The following is a 20,568-nucleotide window of genomic DNA, read 5'->3' as shown; positions in this document are numbered from 1 at the left end:
GGGTTAAATAAGCAAAAATTACAAAAATAAAATTTCACACCCAAGGCACAGCAGAAGCAGAGATGTCTCAACCAAAGTCTGGTAGAAGAAAGTGAGGGTTGCCAGTACATTCAGTGAGTCATACCTCAACCCTCCATCCTCTACCTGCTACTAGTGTACTAACTTTACACACTTCAGTGACCAAAACCAAATTTTGCCAATGATAAATCTAAATGGCAGATGGTTTGTATTTATATGAACTGATAAAGGAGTAAAACTGATACAATCTTCCTTTGAAGAATTCATTTATTAAAAAAAAAAAAAAAACTTGGGGATGTGATTGAACCTCCTCCAAGCTCTTTCAGAAATTTATAGCCTAAAGAAAGTTTCTCTCTCTCTCTTCATAAGAGCTCTCTCTCTCTCTCTTCATATAATATATATAATCTACATCTGGAAAGTACTGGCTATGCTAACCTCCTCTAAGATAAATAAAATTCATTTGGACATATGGGAAATAATCTTTTAAACACATTGTAACTCATAATAGCATTTCTCACTTTTTACACTTGGTACACATTAATCAAATCTATTTTCCCTTTGATAACTGCTTTTGGATACAGTACACATTAGTCAAATCTATTTTCTCTCTGGTAACTGCTTCCTTGATACATTGTAATTTTATCATTCCATAACAATTACACAGAATGTAAAATAGTATTTGTTCCCTTTATATAAACTTACTTTTAATTGTGCTGTACTGCTGAAAACAGTGCAATGTTAGGTGAGAATAGTTACAGTAATATCAAATATAAAGAATGTAGAACAGTATTTGCTACCTTTATACATAAATTTACTTTTATTTGTGCTATACTGCTGAGAACAGAGTAGTGTTAGGCGAGATATACCAACTGAAGAGAAAATTCAAAGGTCCTGTCTGGCATTTATCTTGCTAGAAAAGGAACCAATTAACCACAATATCATAGAAAATAACCAATTAACCGAAATATCAATGAAAAGGAACCCATTAACCACAAAATCACAAGATATTATCTACATCTGCAGGATGCCAAACATATACTTGAAAACAAGCCTCTGGTAACATGAAATGCAGATTAGCCTACAAAAATTTCAAGGTGCAAGAATATCATTACTGAATAGTATAACTACACTTATCAATTAACTTGTAATTCATCATTGTAGTCCAGGTGTTGGTTCCCAATATAGTTTAGATCTTGTTTAAAAAGTTACAACTCATTTTTGTCATTATTTTGCTGGCATTATTATTACTACATGTTATTTTGCTTGCATTATTATTATTACTAAAAGACTAACTAGACCATTGCGTCTTAGGGCTGGTCAAACACAACTTAGTTCTTAATAATTGTATGACATTTAATGTATTCCAACATAGATTTTTCAATACTGAACAAACTGACAATGTTAAAGACTTACAAAATTTTAATTATTACACACTTCTATAAATTATTACTGACTGAAAACTGAACAATTACATAGCAATTAATTGTGTTCAGCATTCATGGTCAGGGTAATGTAGGCTACTCATCAATTACCTTACCATGAGGCCATCAAATACACCCGATTTGAGGATAGGAAAAAATTACTTTAATGTGGCATTTTCCTGGAATTGAAGAATACCAAATGTCAAAAGGTGGGATTATTCCATTTTAATTTTCTGTCATAATGATGATGATAAATGTCAAAAGGTGGGATCGTTCCACTTTAATTTGCTGTCATATTAATTCGTTAAGCCTGCCACTTACTAAACATGATCAGTTTTACACTGAGAGAAATAAGCCTATTTGATTTGGCACCTGTACAAAATAGGTGCAATTTTAGCTGTTTTATCAGCATCTTCATTTTCCTTGATGTTTTCATGGGGAGGATCCTATTTTATTCCTCCACTTACAAGTTTCACAAATTCTGGTGGAATAAAACTGTAAGATTCACGTTATTTTTGTGGAATGAAAACTTAAAACTGCTATACAAATAATTTCAAAAGGCTCTGAAAGGCTTTGAAAGCACTTCTTTTATTACTGATAATTACAGTGTAGTGGCCACTTCTTAATAACAACAGCTAACCTGGTCCACCCAACGTTATTCCACCAATTCTTTAACCTGATTGAAATTTTAAGTCATCAGTGTAAAATGCTCTGTGCAAGCCTTCGTTCATCAGACTCCAACCTACAGAACACTATGTTACCTAAGAAAAAATATAAATAGATAACCCAAACGGAGGACAACTGTCACATCGACAATATATGATAATTAAGATGATGACCTCTGGACCACGCATTACACAGATTCAAGAAATGTCAGGAAATGTGAGAAAGGGGCTCTACAACTTCCATTAGCAGAATCTAGTTGTAGAAGAGGACAATTATAGGAAGCTGGCATGCTAGTTCCATAATTATATTATAGACACATCCAATGAAAAGTCATGGTTATTCTTCTTCCAGGCCTTTGTCTTGGATGTACTTAAGACCTGGCCTAGGTCAGAAAGTGCACACACTAAGCTACTAGTCTTCCACCTCCTTTAAGGTGTAAGTTGTCTCTGCATTCACCAAGGAATCTAGTAATCTAATAAATTTCGAGGCATCCCTTTGATCTTTGTCTGTAAGTAGACTCATACCATTCACACTGGAATCCAAGTAAGCTAATGGTCCTCTTCAGACTTCATCTTCGAAGTAGGTTGTGTCTCAGCTTAAAAATTGGTGAAGCCAGCTGTTTAAATTATGTTCCTCTCCAGGCTTATTTTGTAAGTTTGTGAACTGTTTCAGCAGGCACACAAATCAATCTGATCCATGTTAATCTTGTCAGTTGTAGACTATGTTCACGAAAGGAAACAAAGCCAAATAAGAGACACAGGATGACAAATGTATCTGAACTGACATATGAACTTCGGTATCAAATGTGTTGGGCACACCTAGAGGGGGATACTTACTAGAGAGGAAACACCTTGGGACAATAACTTGGACTTCTCAGCTAACACCACCATTCAAACATGTACAGCACAAGTAAAAATATTTGGTTTGTACCTGATAATTTTTTTTTTATTGCCCCCACATTATACATTGAATACAATAATCACCTGATATAGTGGAGGGACAATCAGTTCCCTAATCTTCACCAATGACAAAACAAATTATTGAAATTCAATTCTCAAAAAGTAACATAGCATTTATTAACTTGTAAAATGTCCTGTTCAAAGCATTAAATAAGTGCATGAAAAAATACTCTTCATCTTCCTGAAATGGAAATTAATATCGTAACATAAGAGATTGTTTTCAAAATTATACTGGAATATGAATTTTTCAAAGAAAGCCACCTGTTACCAAGATAAATAATCATTACAGAATAATGCCTGTATTTGTTTTCACCATACTATTTTATGTACCAGATGAGATGAACTGTTCTCAACTTCATAGCCACACATGTATGTGTGCATACATCTTTTGCAGTATGAATGGCATCATTTCTTTCTGATAAAGCCTAATTTTGGTAGATTTCCTTCTGCCATTCTAATGTTACTGCCAAACTTCACTCCTCCTTTAGGGAAAAGCATACTTTCTTACAGGAATAGGGGACTAGCAGTCTTTTCTTTCTGGTTTCTGTTAAAATAAATCACACCCCTACCCTAACGGGGAAAGAATCTGAAAGACTAAAATAAATAACAGTAAACACGATCCTCCCAAAAAAAAAATCTCCAAATGGGCTAATTATTAAACTGTAGTACACAAAATTACTACCAAAAGTTACAAGGATTTTCCACATTTTTCTGTATAATAAGGGATTCGATAGATTATAAATTATTTTAACAAGTCCACTGAGTCACATCTCTGGACTCTCTATATAAAAAAATTTGCAAATTTTTTGGCAGAACAAAGTAAAGGTGACTGAAAAAATATAAATTACACAACAATGTTCTTACATAACATATGTATCTTCCGGTCTGCAACCTGACAGCGGCTGAGTTTAAAAGACGCCAGCACATTGGGATAAGCATGTTGCCTGATGAGAGAGGCGACTCATGTGCATAATAAATTGCATTTTGTGTCGTGAGCAACATAACATACACATTTGTGATTCTTCCCCAGCTGGTTCATTCAAAGTAAATTTATCAAGAAAACTTTTGACCCATTCTAATTTCACTTCACTGACACATTGGGCCGTCTACTTCTCTTGACTTGATATATTTAGCAGTGTCTGTTATCCACTTCGTCTCAATTTCAGACACTTCATCTTCAAACCCATGTGTTTTCTCCTCAAAGTCTGATGAATGGCTGATTTTGCTTTTTTTAACTTTAATGTCCTCCTTTAAGGAAGATAACTTCCTTTTCCTTTTTGAAGACTCTACTATAACAGCAATCTTTTCTGGCTCTTCCTCTGTTGTTGGTGTTAACACACTGGAAGAAGACCCCTCTACGTCTGATGTTTTTGAACATGAGGGTTCATTCTCAGTGCATTGGGAGCTTGAAGTCTGTGCCTCAATGTCTTCCATTCCAGTATCTTGGGAGCTTTCAGTGTATATATCTTGAGAAAGGGAAATGCCAGAATCTTGAGAACTACCAGAATCTTGGGAACTGAAGTTGTCAAAACTGTAATTTCTAGGTAGTGAACTTCCTAAGGAGACAGTCGTAGCAGTAGATGCTGTTCTAATGAGATCAGTAGACTCTAGTTCACTGGCTGTAGATGATGATCTTGCCAATATATGATTTTCTTGTCCCAACTCTCCATAATCTGTTGATTCTTTACAATCTGTGACACTTACCTCAGACATAAGTGAATCACATCTCTTCCTCAATTTCTTCTTTGGTCTAGGTTTCCTTTTCTTTTTCTTCGGCCTCTCAGGAAGCCAATTTTTCCTTAACTGAAAGAAATAAAAATCTTTGATTTTTTTTAATGATTAATATGGCAGACAAATACTGAGTAAAGTGCAATTAAAATAACCACACTCCTCATGTATCCAAACTCATTTAAATATTCTAGAATTTTCCCATTTGACACTGAAGTGTTTCCTTAAGTAAAAACAAAAATTTATTCTTCATTAAATACAAACCTCTTCACTTACTCATAATGTTTTACTGTTAAGGTTGAATTACACTGCCTACTATCACAGTCTGGGTCATGTGGGATATTCCTCAACTATATTGTACTTGGTTGATACAACTGTGAATACTTCACAGTCAAGGTAAAATTCCTTTGGATTGGAAATGAAGGCATAAATTTATATTGGGTTTGTTGCATTTTCTTACTATAATGTTCACTTTTCCATTACGTCTGCCATTTAACAACTGTTTAAAAAATACTAGGCCCACTCAAAGGATTCATTTTTTATTTAGTTATATTGAACACAGCTTGACATCTTCATTGGCTTTAATAGCTACATGGGCAGCACTCCAACATACTGTATTCAAACAAATACACAAACTTCATTAAATACCCCTAAGGGCAGGGCTCCAACATACTGTCATCAGACAAATATTTGCACAATTTTGCTATAATTCACGCAATGATTATTTATCTATAACAGAAGCAATGGCAGCCAGGAATATCTTTAAAATTGATAAAGACAAATCCAAAGTTTTAAAAAGCTTCAAACACTAGTTTCCTTGTTATTATAGCTAGAGCAATATTTTTTTTTCAGATGACAGCTTGGAAAGCTTCCTTTATGACTGTAACCACAAAAATAAAATATTTCCCTTCCCAGGCCAAGGGGAGGTGATTTATAGCATTTTTAAATAAGCTAGGAAATTATTATTTGAGACATAAACAATACTAAGCATAACATAAAATTTGGACAACGTGCCTAACTTTTAACATGAACATCATTTATAAGGAAGAAGGGTAAGGTTTCAAAGGTGGGTGACCTAAGATGAGAAAGTATACTTCATGGTGCTTATCAAATAACCAGTTAGGCATTACCAACTCCCTCTACTTTTGGACCTGGGGTACATTTTTTTTTTTCAGATGTAAGATCTGCCAAGCTTTTACTTAAACAGAGACAAAATTGCATTTTTGCATCATAAACCTATTTTTTTTTCTTAGACTGTATTTCCGGTCTCCAAAATCCTCACTCAGTATTTTATCTACCAGACACATGAACAACAACAGTCCATGACAGCTTGTTTCATTACAAACCCATGAATCATCATTGGCCAAAATCACAATACAGGTGGGAGGCAAAGTTATTGAGCAATCCCAGGATAGCATTTGGGGACCACGAAGCATCATAGAGACAAAGTCTCTGTTAACTCAAAAAAATTACTTACCAAAGTGGACAACTCACAGAATTTAAAACAAGGTGCTTAAATACTCAAGTTCTGGTAAACCATAGAATGTAAAGCATAGAGCTTCAAAAGAATATTTATTTTACTATCCTGAGAATCAATGTTCACTACTGAAAATTAGCCACACTTTTATGACCCTGATCTTACTCCTTTGGTGCAGTCCCATTTTCTATCCTTCCTCTCCTATTAGCAAGCATTTAGTGTGCCTTTCCCTCATTAGATGGCAGTGTGTCTTGTTTACTGTTATGACAGAGCTTTGGTTGCCCATTGCCCTAGCTTGCAAAAATTCATTCTCATTTTTTACTTCACATTACCCTCTTCAATCAAAATGAATGCAGATGAAAATAAGAACAAGTATTCATCTTCAGATCACCAAGAAAGCTGAGAAGTTGATTCCTGAGTTAACTGGGAAGTAAGTGTGTCTTATTTCAAGGTAGGTAATTTTCAATGCTATTTCATGTACTGTACACTGCATGTATTGTATAACCAGACCACTGAGCTGATTAACAGCTCTCCTAGGGCTGGCCAGAAGGATTAGATTTATTTTACGTGGCTAAGAACCAACTGGTTACCTAGCAACGGGACCTACAGCTTACTGTGGAATCCGAACCACATTATGACGAGAAATAAATTCCTCTAATAAGGAGCATCTAAAATCCTATTTCAAAACGTAACTTTTTTCTACATAAAATCGTAAAATACTGTTACGAACTAGTGTTATAAATATTAGGAGAAAATTACAGAACTGCTTGTTGTGCCAGAAGTTTGAGTAATGCAATTATCTGGCCAAGCTAACTATTACCTATTACCTACTATTCAGAACAGTCTAGACTTAAGTAAAATATCACCTGGAGCAATACTTTTCTTTCCAAATTTCCTCTTTAGCATGTTTTGATAACACTGCAAGGGGGTAGAAGGTGTTTTTAAGGGGGCTCTGAAGGGTTCTGAATTCCATAAATTTTCAACTTACGTAAGGGGCTCAAGTACCTAATCCTTACATCAGCATCTATACATACATGTTATTCATTATTAACTATGGACTAAAGTACTATAGGTTTAACATTCCATCTTCAAAGAAACAAAATATTTGTATAGAAGAGTAGTCAACAAGCTTACTGACACAACTCTTTGAAAATTAGCTTCCTTCATAAGGCCTATGAATAAATGAATTATCATTATGTGCATGAACATGATGCACTGGTACCTTAACTTAATGTAGTTACAGGGGTCTGGCCTCCCAATAAGTAACAAAATTCATTAAGTTACAAAGACATTATACTCAGTAATATAGGCTGGAGGACACCCTAGAACCAGTGTTGCAATCAGCTGAATGATGCCTCATTCTTTCTTCCCTCTCGTCATATAGCATTATTTCATCGTAAGGATCTTGTGAGCCATCAAATTCAGTAATGAATGAAACAGTGCAGGTAAGAATAGAATGATGAAATAAAAAAAAAAAGTACCTTACAAACAGGATGCGTGCATGTTCATGTATGTCAGATGATTCTGTCCTGAGCAAGCAGTTACCATTTTGAAGTGTAATTTGCTATATCAACATTAAAATTTAATAAAGCATTTCATCCAATTCTACATGTGTATGTAAACAGATAAAAAAAAATATACCAGTTATGATATTATCCGCAAGCCATATAAAAATTAATGAAATCCTTACATTTTCCGAAGTATGTCATACACAGGCTACTGTAAACCAATGACACCCTGGGAAAATGTGTCATCACATTTTACTAGGGATATTAACTTTATCAATACTTGAAAGAGAGAGAGAGAGAGAGAGAGAGAGAGAGAGAGAGAGAGAGAGAGACTACTGCTCATGAAAGTGCAATTTACATGTAAATTCATTAACACTGTAGTATTAATTAAAGCATAACTATGCTGTCATTAAATGTCCAGTATAGTGAAAATCACTGAATTCACAAATAAATATTATTCTGTCTCCTTTGCATTGTGTATAGTTACTTTACTGCAAGTTTAGATAAAGTACATTACCCTCATAAAATCATTATTATGAGTGTAAATCAATAAATATAAAGCACTGCATCCTTACTCAATGTTTCAATTATAGCCTTAGACTCAGTACTTGACAGGTTTTGGACAGCTCAAGAATTTCACATAATTTTGTATACCATACCAAATGACAAAGCTTTTATAAGCCCTTTACTACAAGAATATTAAGAAGAAATGTTTATTATATTTTTAAAGTGGATGTACCTATTGCACAAGTAAAAAGGTAGCTACTCTGTATACAACTGGCAGAAAAATGGACCAACACATTCACATGCAGTGCATATGGTGTTTTCTATTTCTGTATTATTATTACTATTATCATACCTGCACCCATGTATGTCAATACATACATACAAACTGGTTCTGTTCCTAGAGCTTGTTTTCAAGTTTAATTTGCATGTTAAAATTCAGTCTAGGCATCCAGCATTGTCGTTAGCCTACGACATAGAATACTTGGCAGTAATAAAGCTCTCTATCAAGAAAATGTGCTCTTTGTACATAAAGTAACGTATAATGAAACAATCTTTTATCTTTCCTTGAATAAGTGGCCATGAAATTCATGAAATAAACTATATATATCCAACATATCATGCAGACATGGAAGTTTGTTTGTACAAAACTACCTGTACTGTTTTGGTACTTACCTAAATAGCATATGAATTTTCATAAATGTCAATATTTAGAAAAAAAGTGGTTAAATCTACCTCCTTCCAACAAAATACACTGTACATATTTTGTACTCCAATAAAATAAACATAGGTCAGATTGACCTTGTCTAAGTTGCTAAAGGATTCTGAAACAAGACTTTTTGTATGTGATTAGACCAGCACTTATTACTCAGTAATCCTAATCTTTCTCCAAGAGAAAACCCTTGTAGCAAATTTTTGGATAGAAATGAAAATGGATGCCTGATAAGATCTGCATTTGTCAGCATGGATTATACGTTTTATCTGCATTTGTCAGAATGGATTATACTTTTTATCTGCATTTGTCAGACTGGATTATACTTTGTAAGGAATTATGGTTAATTTTTAGGATTTATTGATTTTCTGATTATATATAAGTTTTTTAATTTTAGCCATCAATATATGAAATGTATAATAAGCACATTTAATTTTATTATATGAAATGTATAAGAAATTATATGAAATGTATAAGAAGCACGTTTAATTTTATTATATGAAATTTATAAGAAGCACATGTTTAATTTTATAAGATGTTTTTATAACAAAACATTCTCAAACTGTTTGTGTTGTGACGTCATAGGAAGTGCTGTCATAAGACGCAATATAGTGGCCGAGGGGAGTGAAAAATGTAAACAACGAAGTCTGAAGCAGCAAGGCATTTTGGTGTGGACTGGTATAGAAAGCTCTCTGTTAGGTTGTCCGTTGTGGGTTGTAGGTCAGTGTGTGTGTGTGTGTGTGTGTGTGTGTGTGTGTGTGTGTGTGTGTTTTTTTGTAGTCTTAAGCTGGATTATACTGAAAGAGGAACGTGAACAGGTGGGTGGATTGCATGACTGTAGCATTTTGGCCGAGTTAGACTAAGAAAAGATTCAAGCGGTAGCAGAGCGTGGCTGGTTAAAAAAAAAAAAATGGACGGATCCAACCGTAAACTTTGGGAGATGAAATGGAGAAGGGATTCCCTGAAATTTAGCGGGATACAGGGCGAGTATAAAGGATGGAGAGGACAAGTCGAAGATTGGCTTGTGGTGTGTGGAGATTATGTGAAATATCCAGGGCTAGAGATAAGAATGAGCTTAAAAGGAAAAGCCTTAGAGGTAACAGAAGGAATAGATAGAGCTGAACTTAAGGAAAAAGAGGGTTCAAAGACAATCTTCCAAACTAGATGAAGTGTATCTCAGAGATACACTAATGGAAAATTACAGTAAAATGAAAAATTATTTTCAAATGGGAAGAGAATCTAGTGAAAAGATGAGAGATTTTCTAATTAGGTATGAGAAGGCAGAATCAGTGTGTTACAGAGCAATAAGGAAAAGCATACTTGAAGGAGAAGCTAAGGGTTTTCATGTATTAGAACAAGCGAATCTCAGAGATAATAAAAAACAAATGGTATTAGCAGCTTTTAGTCAAGGAAAGTTAGAATATAAAACAGTGTCACAGATGATGAAAAGAATATTTGAGGGATTAGGGAATAAAGAGGAAGGGGAATGGTGGGGTCAGGAGGCTATGCGAATTCCGGGAGAGAGAGGGGAAAACCAAAGATATCGGGGAAAATGGAAAGAAATCCTATAAATAAAGGGAAAGTAACAATTTGTGCAATATGCAAATTGGAATGGCACTGGGCTAGGGATTGTCCTCAGAATTTTCAAAATAAGAAAACAGAAACTGGACAAGAAAACGTTTATATAGGAGAAGTTAGTAAAATAGAGGAAGAATCTTGGGAAGAGGTTGATGCAATTTTAAACAGGATGTAAATTGACAGTTTGTGGGGAATTGTGACTAGCATGAACTGCCATGGGTTTGAATCAGGAAGTGTTGAGGAGAATGAATGATACTGAGAAAGAGTCTAATAAAGTATTTAATGGAGTAATGGAAATACCAGTGATATTTAAAAACAAAGTTTTATTTGAAGACAAGAAATTTTGCAGGGTGATGTACCGTGGTTAATAGTTAAGAAAACTATGAGTAAAATGGGTATGACAATAAATCTAAGAATTATGTTAAAATAGAAGTATTAGGGAGAATGAAGGTAAGGTTAAGAGAAGACAAACAGGGTCACCTGAGGAGAAGGTAGAACAATTGTTACTCGAGGGATGGAAGGAAAAAGTCTAAGGGAAATTAAAGGTGCAATGAAGTTACATCTACAATTTGGTCACAGAAGTGGAGATGAAATATGGAACCTACCAGAAGAAGCACAGTGACCTTACGGTTTGAGAGAGAAAGAAAAGGATGAAATAAAAAAGTTACTAACAGACTTGATTACAAGTTGTGAGGTATGTAAAAGATACAAAATAAACCCAGCTAGTAGGATGTTTTTGAAGGAAAACATTTAATGAAGTTGTAGCAATGGATGTGGGAGAGATAGAAGAAAGTTCTTTGTAATGGTAGATATGGCAACGAGGTATTGCCAAGCTTTTTGGATAAAAGATAAGACACCAGAAACTGTAATAAAAGCATTTTTTGATGGGTGGTTTGCTATATTTGGAGTGCCTTCTAAAATATTATCAGACGACGGGGGAGAATTTCAAAATTAAAAAGTAAGGAGGATGGCAAAGATGGAATATTAAAGTATTGGCCACAGCATCTGAATCTTCATGGAGCAATGGAATATGTGAAAAGACAGTAGGCATAATCAAAAAAAAAGTTTATGAAAGATGAAAAATGATGAGTGGATTGGTCCATAGCATTAAGATGGGTAGTGCATGCTAGGAACTGCTTAATAAATAATGGTGGTTTCTCCCCTAACCAACTGGTACTTGGAAAAAAACCCTTCTTAGCCAAATTTAATGGGAGAAGAAAGTTCAAGTCCTGCAAGCAGAGTGAAAGGTATGGAAGAAAGTATAGTTACAGGATAAACTGAATGCAATGCATAAGGCCAGAGAAGTGTTTATCAAAAATGAGTCTTGTAATAAAATAAGAATTGCTTTACACAAAAACATCAGAGAACATGAATTTGAAGTAGTAGTAGTGGGAGATGAGGTATTCTATAGGAGAGAAAACAAAAATGAATGGAGAGGACCCGCTCAGATAGTGGGAGTATCAGGTAAAACGGTAGTGGTTAAACATGGGGATTCTCTGAGAGAAGTAACTAGAATACATGTTACTAAGATTCAAAGACTATCACCAGAAAAAGAAAAGATAACTAAAATAGATAAAACATATACTGTGAAGGATAAATCCTGTGCACCAAAGGAAGGGAACGTAGATGGGCAGGAAGGAAAGGAGATGATAATGGGCTGGAGATTGAAAAGTTAAGTATACCTTAGTTTGACCAGACCACTAAGCTGATTAACAGCTCCCCTAGGGCTGGCCTGAAGGATTAGACTTATTTTACGTGGCTAAGAACCAATTGGTTACTTAGCAAAGGGACCTAAAGCTTACTGTGGAATCCGAACCACATTATAGCGATAAATGAATTTCTATCACCAGAAATAAATTCCTCTAACTCTTCATCAGCCGGCCAGGGGAACTGAACTCCGGCCCATCAAGTGACAGTCTGAAGATCAACCGACTCAGCCAACGAAGGGCTAGTGGGCTGGAGATGGAATGCAGATATAGAAGAGGCTATAGAAAAAGATTTGGCAGAGGTAACGCTGGAAGATGAAGGGAAAAGTGAGTTAACAGAAGGTAAGTTAATAGGAGAGATACCCAAATTCAAAAAGGGAAATAGTTAAGGACGATATTGAGCCTTGGAAAGATCAAGCAAATCTTGGGCTGATTCGTACAATGTAGAAGACTCTCACAGTCAGGTGACGAAAGGGATGGGTTGACTTAAGAGATTATAGTCATGTAGAAAAACTTGAAGATGAAGAGAGTTTGCTAGGATTCGAAAACAGAAGTGTAATTGAAGCTAAAAGAAAAGAACTACAAAAGTTGGAGAAAACAAGGTATATGAGGAGGTAAATGACATTGGACAAGCTATATCTACAAGATGGATAAGTAACTGAAAGGTAAAGGTGGGGAAAGGATATGTAAGAAAGACCCAGTAGCTAGAGTTTGAAGGAAATGGACGGAAAAGATCTCCTACATGCAATGCCGAAATTTTGAAATTTTGTTTGACAGTAATAAAACTGAAAAGACTGGAATTGTTATGCGTTAGATGTAAAAGTGCATGTCTACAAGGTGATGAAATACAACGAGAGGTATATTTAAAACCACCTAGTGAAGATGGTTGGAGTGGATTATGGAAGTGAAAAAACTGTTCATGGGCTCAAGGATTTGCAAAGGCATGGTATTGTAAGGTGGTAAAAAGTGGTGGAGGAGCTGAAAAGTGAAGGGTAGATTAGAACCTAATATATTCTTTTGGAAGAAAGACAATAAATTGAATATTTTATGTACACATGTAGATGATTTTGCTATGGAGGTACTGAAGGATTTTTAAAGGAAACACGTGAATACACATGTAGATGATTTTTGCTATGGAGGAACTGAAGGATTTTAAAAACAATTGGGAAATTGAAAAATTACAAGTAGGAGAACAAGAAAGTAAGAAGTTTAAGTATATGGAGAAATAGTAGAGCATAAGGAAAATGGAATTTGTCTTAATCAGTGGCAGTATATAAAATTCTATAAAGAGAGACCAGAAGCCAGAAGATTTACAAATAAAGTATTAGGACAAAGATTAACAGAATAGATCAGTGGTAGGACAGTTGAACTGGTATCATACATACCATTGCCAAATATCATATGATGTTAGTGAATTAAGTAAAGCTTTTAAAAAGAAGGAACGACTCAAGATATGAAAGAAAGCTGATTAAGATAGTAAAGGAAAAAACTAAAAACCTTTGCATAATGGGAGAAGTGATAATAAATATTGAAGAAGAAAAGATTTATTGGGAAGCCTGTGCAGATGCTTCATTGCAGAATAATGAAGAGATGGTCATACTCAATTAGGTTATGTGATATCATTGACAGATGGTAAGAGGAGAAGCCCTATATGGTGGAAATCAGAAGGTAGCAAAGTCCACCATTGAAGCAGAAAGCTCTGAGTGTTGGGGAGGCCATAGAGGTTGATATATTCAAACATTTGTGGGAAGAGAGATGGTAGGAGGAGAAAATTAGAAGCACTGGTGAAAACTGATAGTAAAACCCTAATGACTGCAATAAAATCAAGTACTAGATAGAAGTAGTAAGAGATTAAAAATTGATGTGCAGCAATAAGAGAAACAATAGAATCTGGAGAAATAGAGTGAGGTGAGATGGATAAAGAGAAGCATCAAATAGCTGATGTATTGACCAAAGCTGGAGTTCTGGGGAAAGCATTAGGAATTATGTGAGGAGTAAGAAATAATGGAGATTAGAGGGGATTAGGATAAGAAAAAATGCTGGAGGAGGAGAAATGAGATAAGTGTGATTGTATGTTAGTTTTAAAAAGTTAGTCATTATTTTTATTTTCTGCATTGATGAAGTGTATGGGTATTACAGAATGTATAAAAGAAAGCACATGTTTAATTTTATAAGATGTTTTTATAGCATAGCATTCCTTATGTTTAAAGAGTATGTTATTGTTGCGACGTATAGGAAAGTGACGTCACAGGACAAAAATAGCGGGAGGAGAAAAATGTAAACAATGAAGTTTGAACCAGTGAGGCGTTTTGGTGTGGACTGGTACACAGCGCTCTCTTTGTTAGGTTGTCAGTTGTGGGTTGTAAGTCAGTTTGTGTTTTTTTGTGGTCTTAAGCTGGATCATACATAAAGAGGAACGTGAACAAGTGGGTGGATTGCATGATTGTAGCACTCTGAATGAGTTAGGCTAGGAAAAGATTCATTTTCCACTGTTAACATTTTTTTTCTTTTGCCAATTCTTACAAAATGGGCACAGCAGAGCATTTTGGGTTGCTATTCACAAATATATTACAACACTAAGTATTTTACAAGGTATCAGTCTCCTCTTACCTGCCAGCACTTCCCACAATAGCGCACAAAAGGTTTGTTTTTTATTCCACAAGAAAGGCAGTCCCACTTTTCATGAGCTAATTCTGGGTCTTCATCTGTTGACTGCTCATCTGTATCAGAATCATCATCAGCCCAAAATTCCTCTTCTATTTCATCATCACACAATGCTTGAACAGCCAGCAAAGCAACCTTAACATCCTGAAATTAAAAAAACCATTGCAAAGTGAATGAATAATAATGCAAAAAGCCCTGTTAATATGAATTACTCTTCACTGATTCCTTCAGGTATCAATAACAGCCTTGCTATTACTATAAAATAATGCTCCTGACTACATTAAGGGTCAGTTATTTGTCACTCCCATCTCTTGTAAATCTTAAAGCTCACTAATTTATTCCAAATTCAGCATTTTCACCTACATAGGACTTCTCTTAAAATAAAACTTGGAAAGCAAGTGTGTGACCATACTTATGTTATTACATTTATATTAAGATCACAGATTAGTACTGCCCAACCTAATATCAACTTTTGTTGGTGGCATTAACTGAGCAAATAAAAATATCACATATGCAAGTCAACTTCCACCTTTGACAGCTATGTTAACACACTTTGTTTATATGGATAACATTCAGCAAAAGTTGGTTTGGTTATTGACCACTGAGGGTTGGCCTGGAGGATTTGTTCTTGATAAAAGAGATTAGATCTTATTTAACACACAGCAACTCCTTAAAATTTAGTGACTGGATAAACTGAAAATGTACATGATTCTCACAAAGTCTCTTTCACAGATTTTTTCCTGCTTTGTTGGTTGAAAGTTGAACATTCACTAAAAATACGTTTGACTGTCAGTGTTGGTCTGCATTCTTTGCATTCGGGGATTTAGTTGTGTGGGTTATTCACATCCACCCATCGGTCAAATAATATTACTTCAATTCAATGAGGTATTCTTTATGAAATGAACATCACAAACAAAGAGCTGGTTTAATGATTCAAATTTGTTATTGTTCAATTCATTGCTCCACTTTTCCTGCCATTTAATGGAGAGGATCAGTTTTAGAGATGCAGTAGTAATGAATCACCACCAAGAACAGGTATAGGATATTTCATCTAGTCATAGATAGGAATGGCAACTTTAGCCGTTTTATTAACATCCTCATTTTCTTTCAATGTCTACATGTCCAGGGATCCAACATATTTCTACTTCTATACCAGCTTCATTTCATTTGTCGAATTAAAACAAATTTGTTCAACATGGGGATTTTTAGGACGATCATGAAGACCTTCTAAAGCTCTTCCAGTCACTAAAAAATACATATAATTCTGCTGTGAAATTATACATACCTGGGTAATGAAAACAGGTTTGTTTCACTAAATGATACTATAGCAAATCCTAAAACAAAGGAAGATTTGGATCCCCCTGACAATGCATAATGCAGACCTTTACATCTTATATTCTCTATTGTATGTTATAATGTTCAGGGGTATATGCATACCTTTTTGGATAAACAATACTACGAGACGGGAATTCTTTGTTAAAGGAAGAGTTATGCATACATTTACCGATTAAAAAATTGTTATCTCTAATTTGGAATGGTGGAGCTTGGTAACAAGGTAGTTAACAGTGGCAGAGTACCATCAATTTACCTGTCTGTAACCCAATCATTTTTTCCTTTGGTGACAGACAAGAAGACAGGGATGATTACAAGCGGGATTAAAATAAAAGTCTTCAGGTTTGTATATCTAAGAAATATCTAAGAAAAATACAAGTAACCTTGAGTTTGTAGTTTGTCCTTATGAGGATACAAACCTTTATATTTTATACTATGACACTCCTTATTGGAAGGTTTTCTCTCAAAGAAATAAATTCTCACTTTTCTGAAAGAATTGGGACCTCAGGTTATCAAACTCTGCCACATTCTAGCCTGTACCAAAAGGTGAGTGAAGGAGGGATGGTCTGTCGCCAGCCAGAAATGTCAGCTTCCCAGTCAAGTGTATTGAGCATGGGAAGGCTGACTCCTATACAGCCTGGCATACAGGGGAAGAGATCAGACTGTGAGGACCATAACAGATTGTTTGACATCAGCTGAGCCAAAAGAGCCAAGTGGGTATAGAATTCAATTATTACCAAAACAAGATTTTTCCCTTTCTTGAGTGTCAGGAAGAAAATTAAACCAAAGGCTATTGTACATCAGTGTACACTGACACTGGTTCCTCTCCTCAGAGTTCATTCCCAGTCCTCTAATGAGCAAAAGGAAAACAGAAGCTTCCCTTATTTTAAGGAGGCAGCTGCTGATGAATACCATATTCCCTAAGTCCTACTGCTGGAAAAGAGAGCGAGGTCATTGTTGAAAAAAAAGGATAACCCTGTAAGCAGTTTCTCTGATGGGCAACAGGGAACAAGTATCTGTTATATAAGACAATGTAGAAGTGAAGGCAGAGTTACATCTGCCTTCACTTCTCAAGTATCTTAACAGTAATGCAGTAGTGTGAGCTGAATTCCTGGAATGTAAACCCAAAAGTAAAGTGGGTCCTGTGATTCAGTACATAAACAGGAAGACAAGAGTCAGTAACAAGTCAAGATTCCTCCTTGAAAGGAGGAATGGAAAACCTGATGAAAGGCCCTTGACAGTTGAGGGAGTACCCAAGAACAATCTCTCCTTACTCTGGTCTAAGCACTATCCTTCCATTCCCCTTTCGTGTCTGTCTGGGTGAGACTAAAAATGTAGGATGTGGGCTTGGGTAGGAAATATTGAATCTTCAGGATGATATGGAACCCAAATTCACCCCCCAAAAAAGGCAACCAAATGCATGGAGGTTACCTGAAACATACCTTACCCTTGAAGGGGTGTGAGGAAGAGTCCAAGGGTCACCCTGTTAAAAAAAGATGTAATAATTCTTCCAGCAGCAGCAGCGCTTCTGTTTCAGCAGATTGAGAAGAAAAAGCTATGGAAAGAAAGCTAAAGAAAACGAACAATCACTTCCCTAAGAAAAGCTAGTACTCACAGGGATTAACTGAAAAACAAGAGCACCTGCTCACAGAGATCAATCTGAGTAGTATAGAACCTGCTTGAGAGTTAAGGCAACACTGAACTGTTCCAGGGTGGTCTGAGCAACCAGTAACAAAACCTCACTGGTCAGAACTGAAGCCTTTGCTGAAATGAGGTATTCAGCAATAGTGCATGAAGTACAAGATCATGGCCACTTAAAGGGGAAAAGAGGATATTCCATAACCCATACACCAAGGGATCAATCTCTCTAAAAGCATACAGGCAGTGAAGCCTCTGGGGCAAAACCCTGGCTACTTTCAGCAGAAGACATCAGGTGCTGAGAAGCCATTCTGGTGATTACCCGCAAAGCCATCATGAACTTGAATGAGATTAAAATATTCTAGCAAGGGAATAATTTCTTTAAACAAATAAAAACTGCACCTGAGAGAGAGACACACACACATTAGGGTTTAGGCTAACTGCCTGTTTTAGCTCACACATAGTCCCTGAAGGTGCACTACTGAGAATCCTTGAGGATCTCCCAAAACCTCCACTAACCCTCTCGTGTTAGCAGCAGGGGAGTGAAGATGGAGATGGAAAGGACAGGGAAAAAGAATCCCCTACCATAATGATGAGATTGCTGAAGGACAACAAGCTGAAGCCATTATCTTCAAGGGAGGTGATCTCGTCCATGGCCATGACTCTTCAAGGAGATTCCCAATTTTCCCAAAGCCTGACCAAAGAAATTCCAGCTACAACTTAAAAGCTGCAAAACAGCTTGACTGTTCAGTGCAGTGGTTGGAAAACCAGAGCAGAGAGGATCGTGTACATGTGCAAAGATCACTGCCTCAGAGGTTGGATGAGGACTGCAGATCACCACCTGGCCACTGGTTGGAATTAGAGAGGGCTAGGAAAGCAGGGTCCTTCAGAGGACCAAGGGGATAACTGGGTATAAACTTGTGCCAAGAGCAGGATGGAGGTGTGTGCAATGGTTGTCACACTTCTTTCAGCTCTGCACCAATATCCTGTCAACATTTCATCATCTACAAGCCAACTATGGCCAGTCCTAAAAAACAAAAGTCAGTAAGGGAACCAAATTGAACCTCCTATGGAAGTCTCATAGAAGGTAGGTCATTATCAAGACTAACCTAAAACTTTTCCCATTAACCTCAAAGAAGGGGATGATGAATGCTCAAGGGAAGTTGCAGAGGATAACTCGAAGGATATGACTCCACGCAGCAACTTTCACTTTTCAGTTGTCCAAAGACAAAAAAAGGAGGAAGGAGGATGACAGAATGGGACTCATGCACTCCTCTGAAAAATACCAAATAATCTACACTTCCAGAGGAAGAAATTGTTACTCATAATCCATTTTTCTCTAATGAAGTCTTGCAGTAATGATGAGTTTGTATTCAGTATGAACCATAACCTAATTATTATGAAGGAGCAAACCTGCTTTCTTAAAAACAATTTGGTTAAAAGAAAGTTTGGCAAAGCATGAGAAACAAAATTCTTTTGTTTTTGAGTCTCCCTATTATAATGAATATCAAATACAAACAAAAACACTATATATAATAGTTGTTCATGTTTCCCTGACATACTAAACTACCACTAAAACATATATACTAAAATTTTTAACAAAAAAGCTTGAATCAAAAGATAAACTGACTGGGTTGTTAACAGATGAGTGGGTAGCAACTGTCCACACACCTGCCTAATATCATTAACTACCTTGTTAACCAGGTTTAACAAACAAACTAGTTGTCACCAAAGGTTACTCATATAAAAGATGAAGATTTGTATGCCTAGAAACCACTCAATGGGAAATAGCATACAGCACATACATTGGGCAATACTGTAAATGCCAGGAAGAATTACTGTATAAAAATTATGGTACTTTTTGTAGTTACAAGTAGAAACACAAGACCTGTGCATACTCAAGTTAGGGGCTGCTGAGGTATTAGCTTCTAAAAACTGGAAAGATATAAGGCGCTTGTTTCCCCAAAACAAAATGTTGTGGCTATGCCATCCACCAGTGTTCAAGCCACATATTTCCAGTCTGTTTGGTATCACACAAGACTCAAAAGATAGCTGCATTAAAATAAGGGATTCTGACTGATCAATACAATCTGTCCACAAGACACCTAAGGTTTGTTGATAATTTCTATGCATTATCAGAGATTTTGGAGTAGTAAATTCAATACGGTTACCAGACAGCAAAAGTTCTTAAAGATAAAATCAGTAGAGAAGCACATGGAATAAAAGAACAACTGCACCCCAATCAGTTAAGTTGCTAGAGTGTTAAGGAAAAATAAATAGCCTCATTAATTTCCTATTCAAGAACCTCATGAAAAAAGAACTTAAAAGCATACCATCTACCTCTCGCCAAACAACAGCATAAAAAAGGTACCAGATAAACACACATTTACTACTACTATAAAATCCTTGGCATCATTCTAGTCAAGTACAGCACAAACACTGTCTATTATTCCTCAAAAATCCTTTATATCATTCACTGCTAATGAGCAACTTGATGACAAAACATACCCTCCAGATGTTTTCTCTGCTGATAAAGCTAAAATCATTGCTAATTCAGGACAAATACAGCGTAAGTGCAAAGACTTAATGCACAAGGAAATGAGATGGAGACTTTAGAAACAGGCAGTGATGATTGCCCATTTATCAAGGTTATTCTT

General features: G+C 35.8%; 1 protein-coding gene across 4 annotated transcripts in view; it reads right to left on the bottom strand.

Annotated features, from left to right (window-relative positions):
• Positions 1-270: 270 nt before the first annotated feature.
• LOC136836470 (E3 ubiquitin-protein ligase Mdm2-like) overlaps positions 271-20,568 on the bottom strand; it is a 72,330-nt gene continuing 52,032 nt past the window's right edge. For all 4 annotated transcript variants that reach the window (XM_067100738.1, XM_067100739.1, XM_067100736.1 and 1 more), the window contains 2 exons: positions 14,888-15,085; positions 271-4,867 (listed from right to left, as the gene is read on the bottom strand). In XM_067100738.1, the coding sequence (XP_066956839.1) occupies positions 4,151-4,867; positions 14,888-15,085 (915 nt within the window). In that variant the 3' untranslated portion in view covers positions 271-4,150. The remainder of the gene's footprint in view (positions 4,868-14,887; positions 15,086-20,568) is intronic.

Source organism: Macrobrachium rosenbergii, chromosome 56, assembly GCF_040412425.1.
Source record: "Macrobrachium rosenbergii isolate ZJJX-2024 chromosome 56, ASM4041242v1, whole genome shotgun sequence".
Lineage (NCBI taxonomy): Eukaryota > Metazoa > Arthropoda > Malacostraca > Decapoda > Palaemonidae > Macrobrachium > Macrobrachium rosenbergii.
The sequence above is the reverse complement of the archived record's forward strand: the minus strand, read 5'-3'. Positions and strand labels throughout refer to the sequence as shown.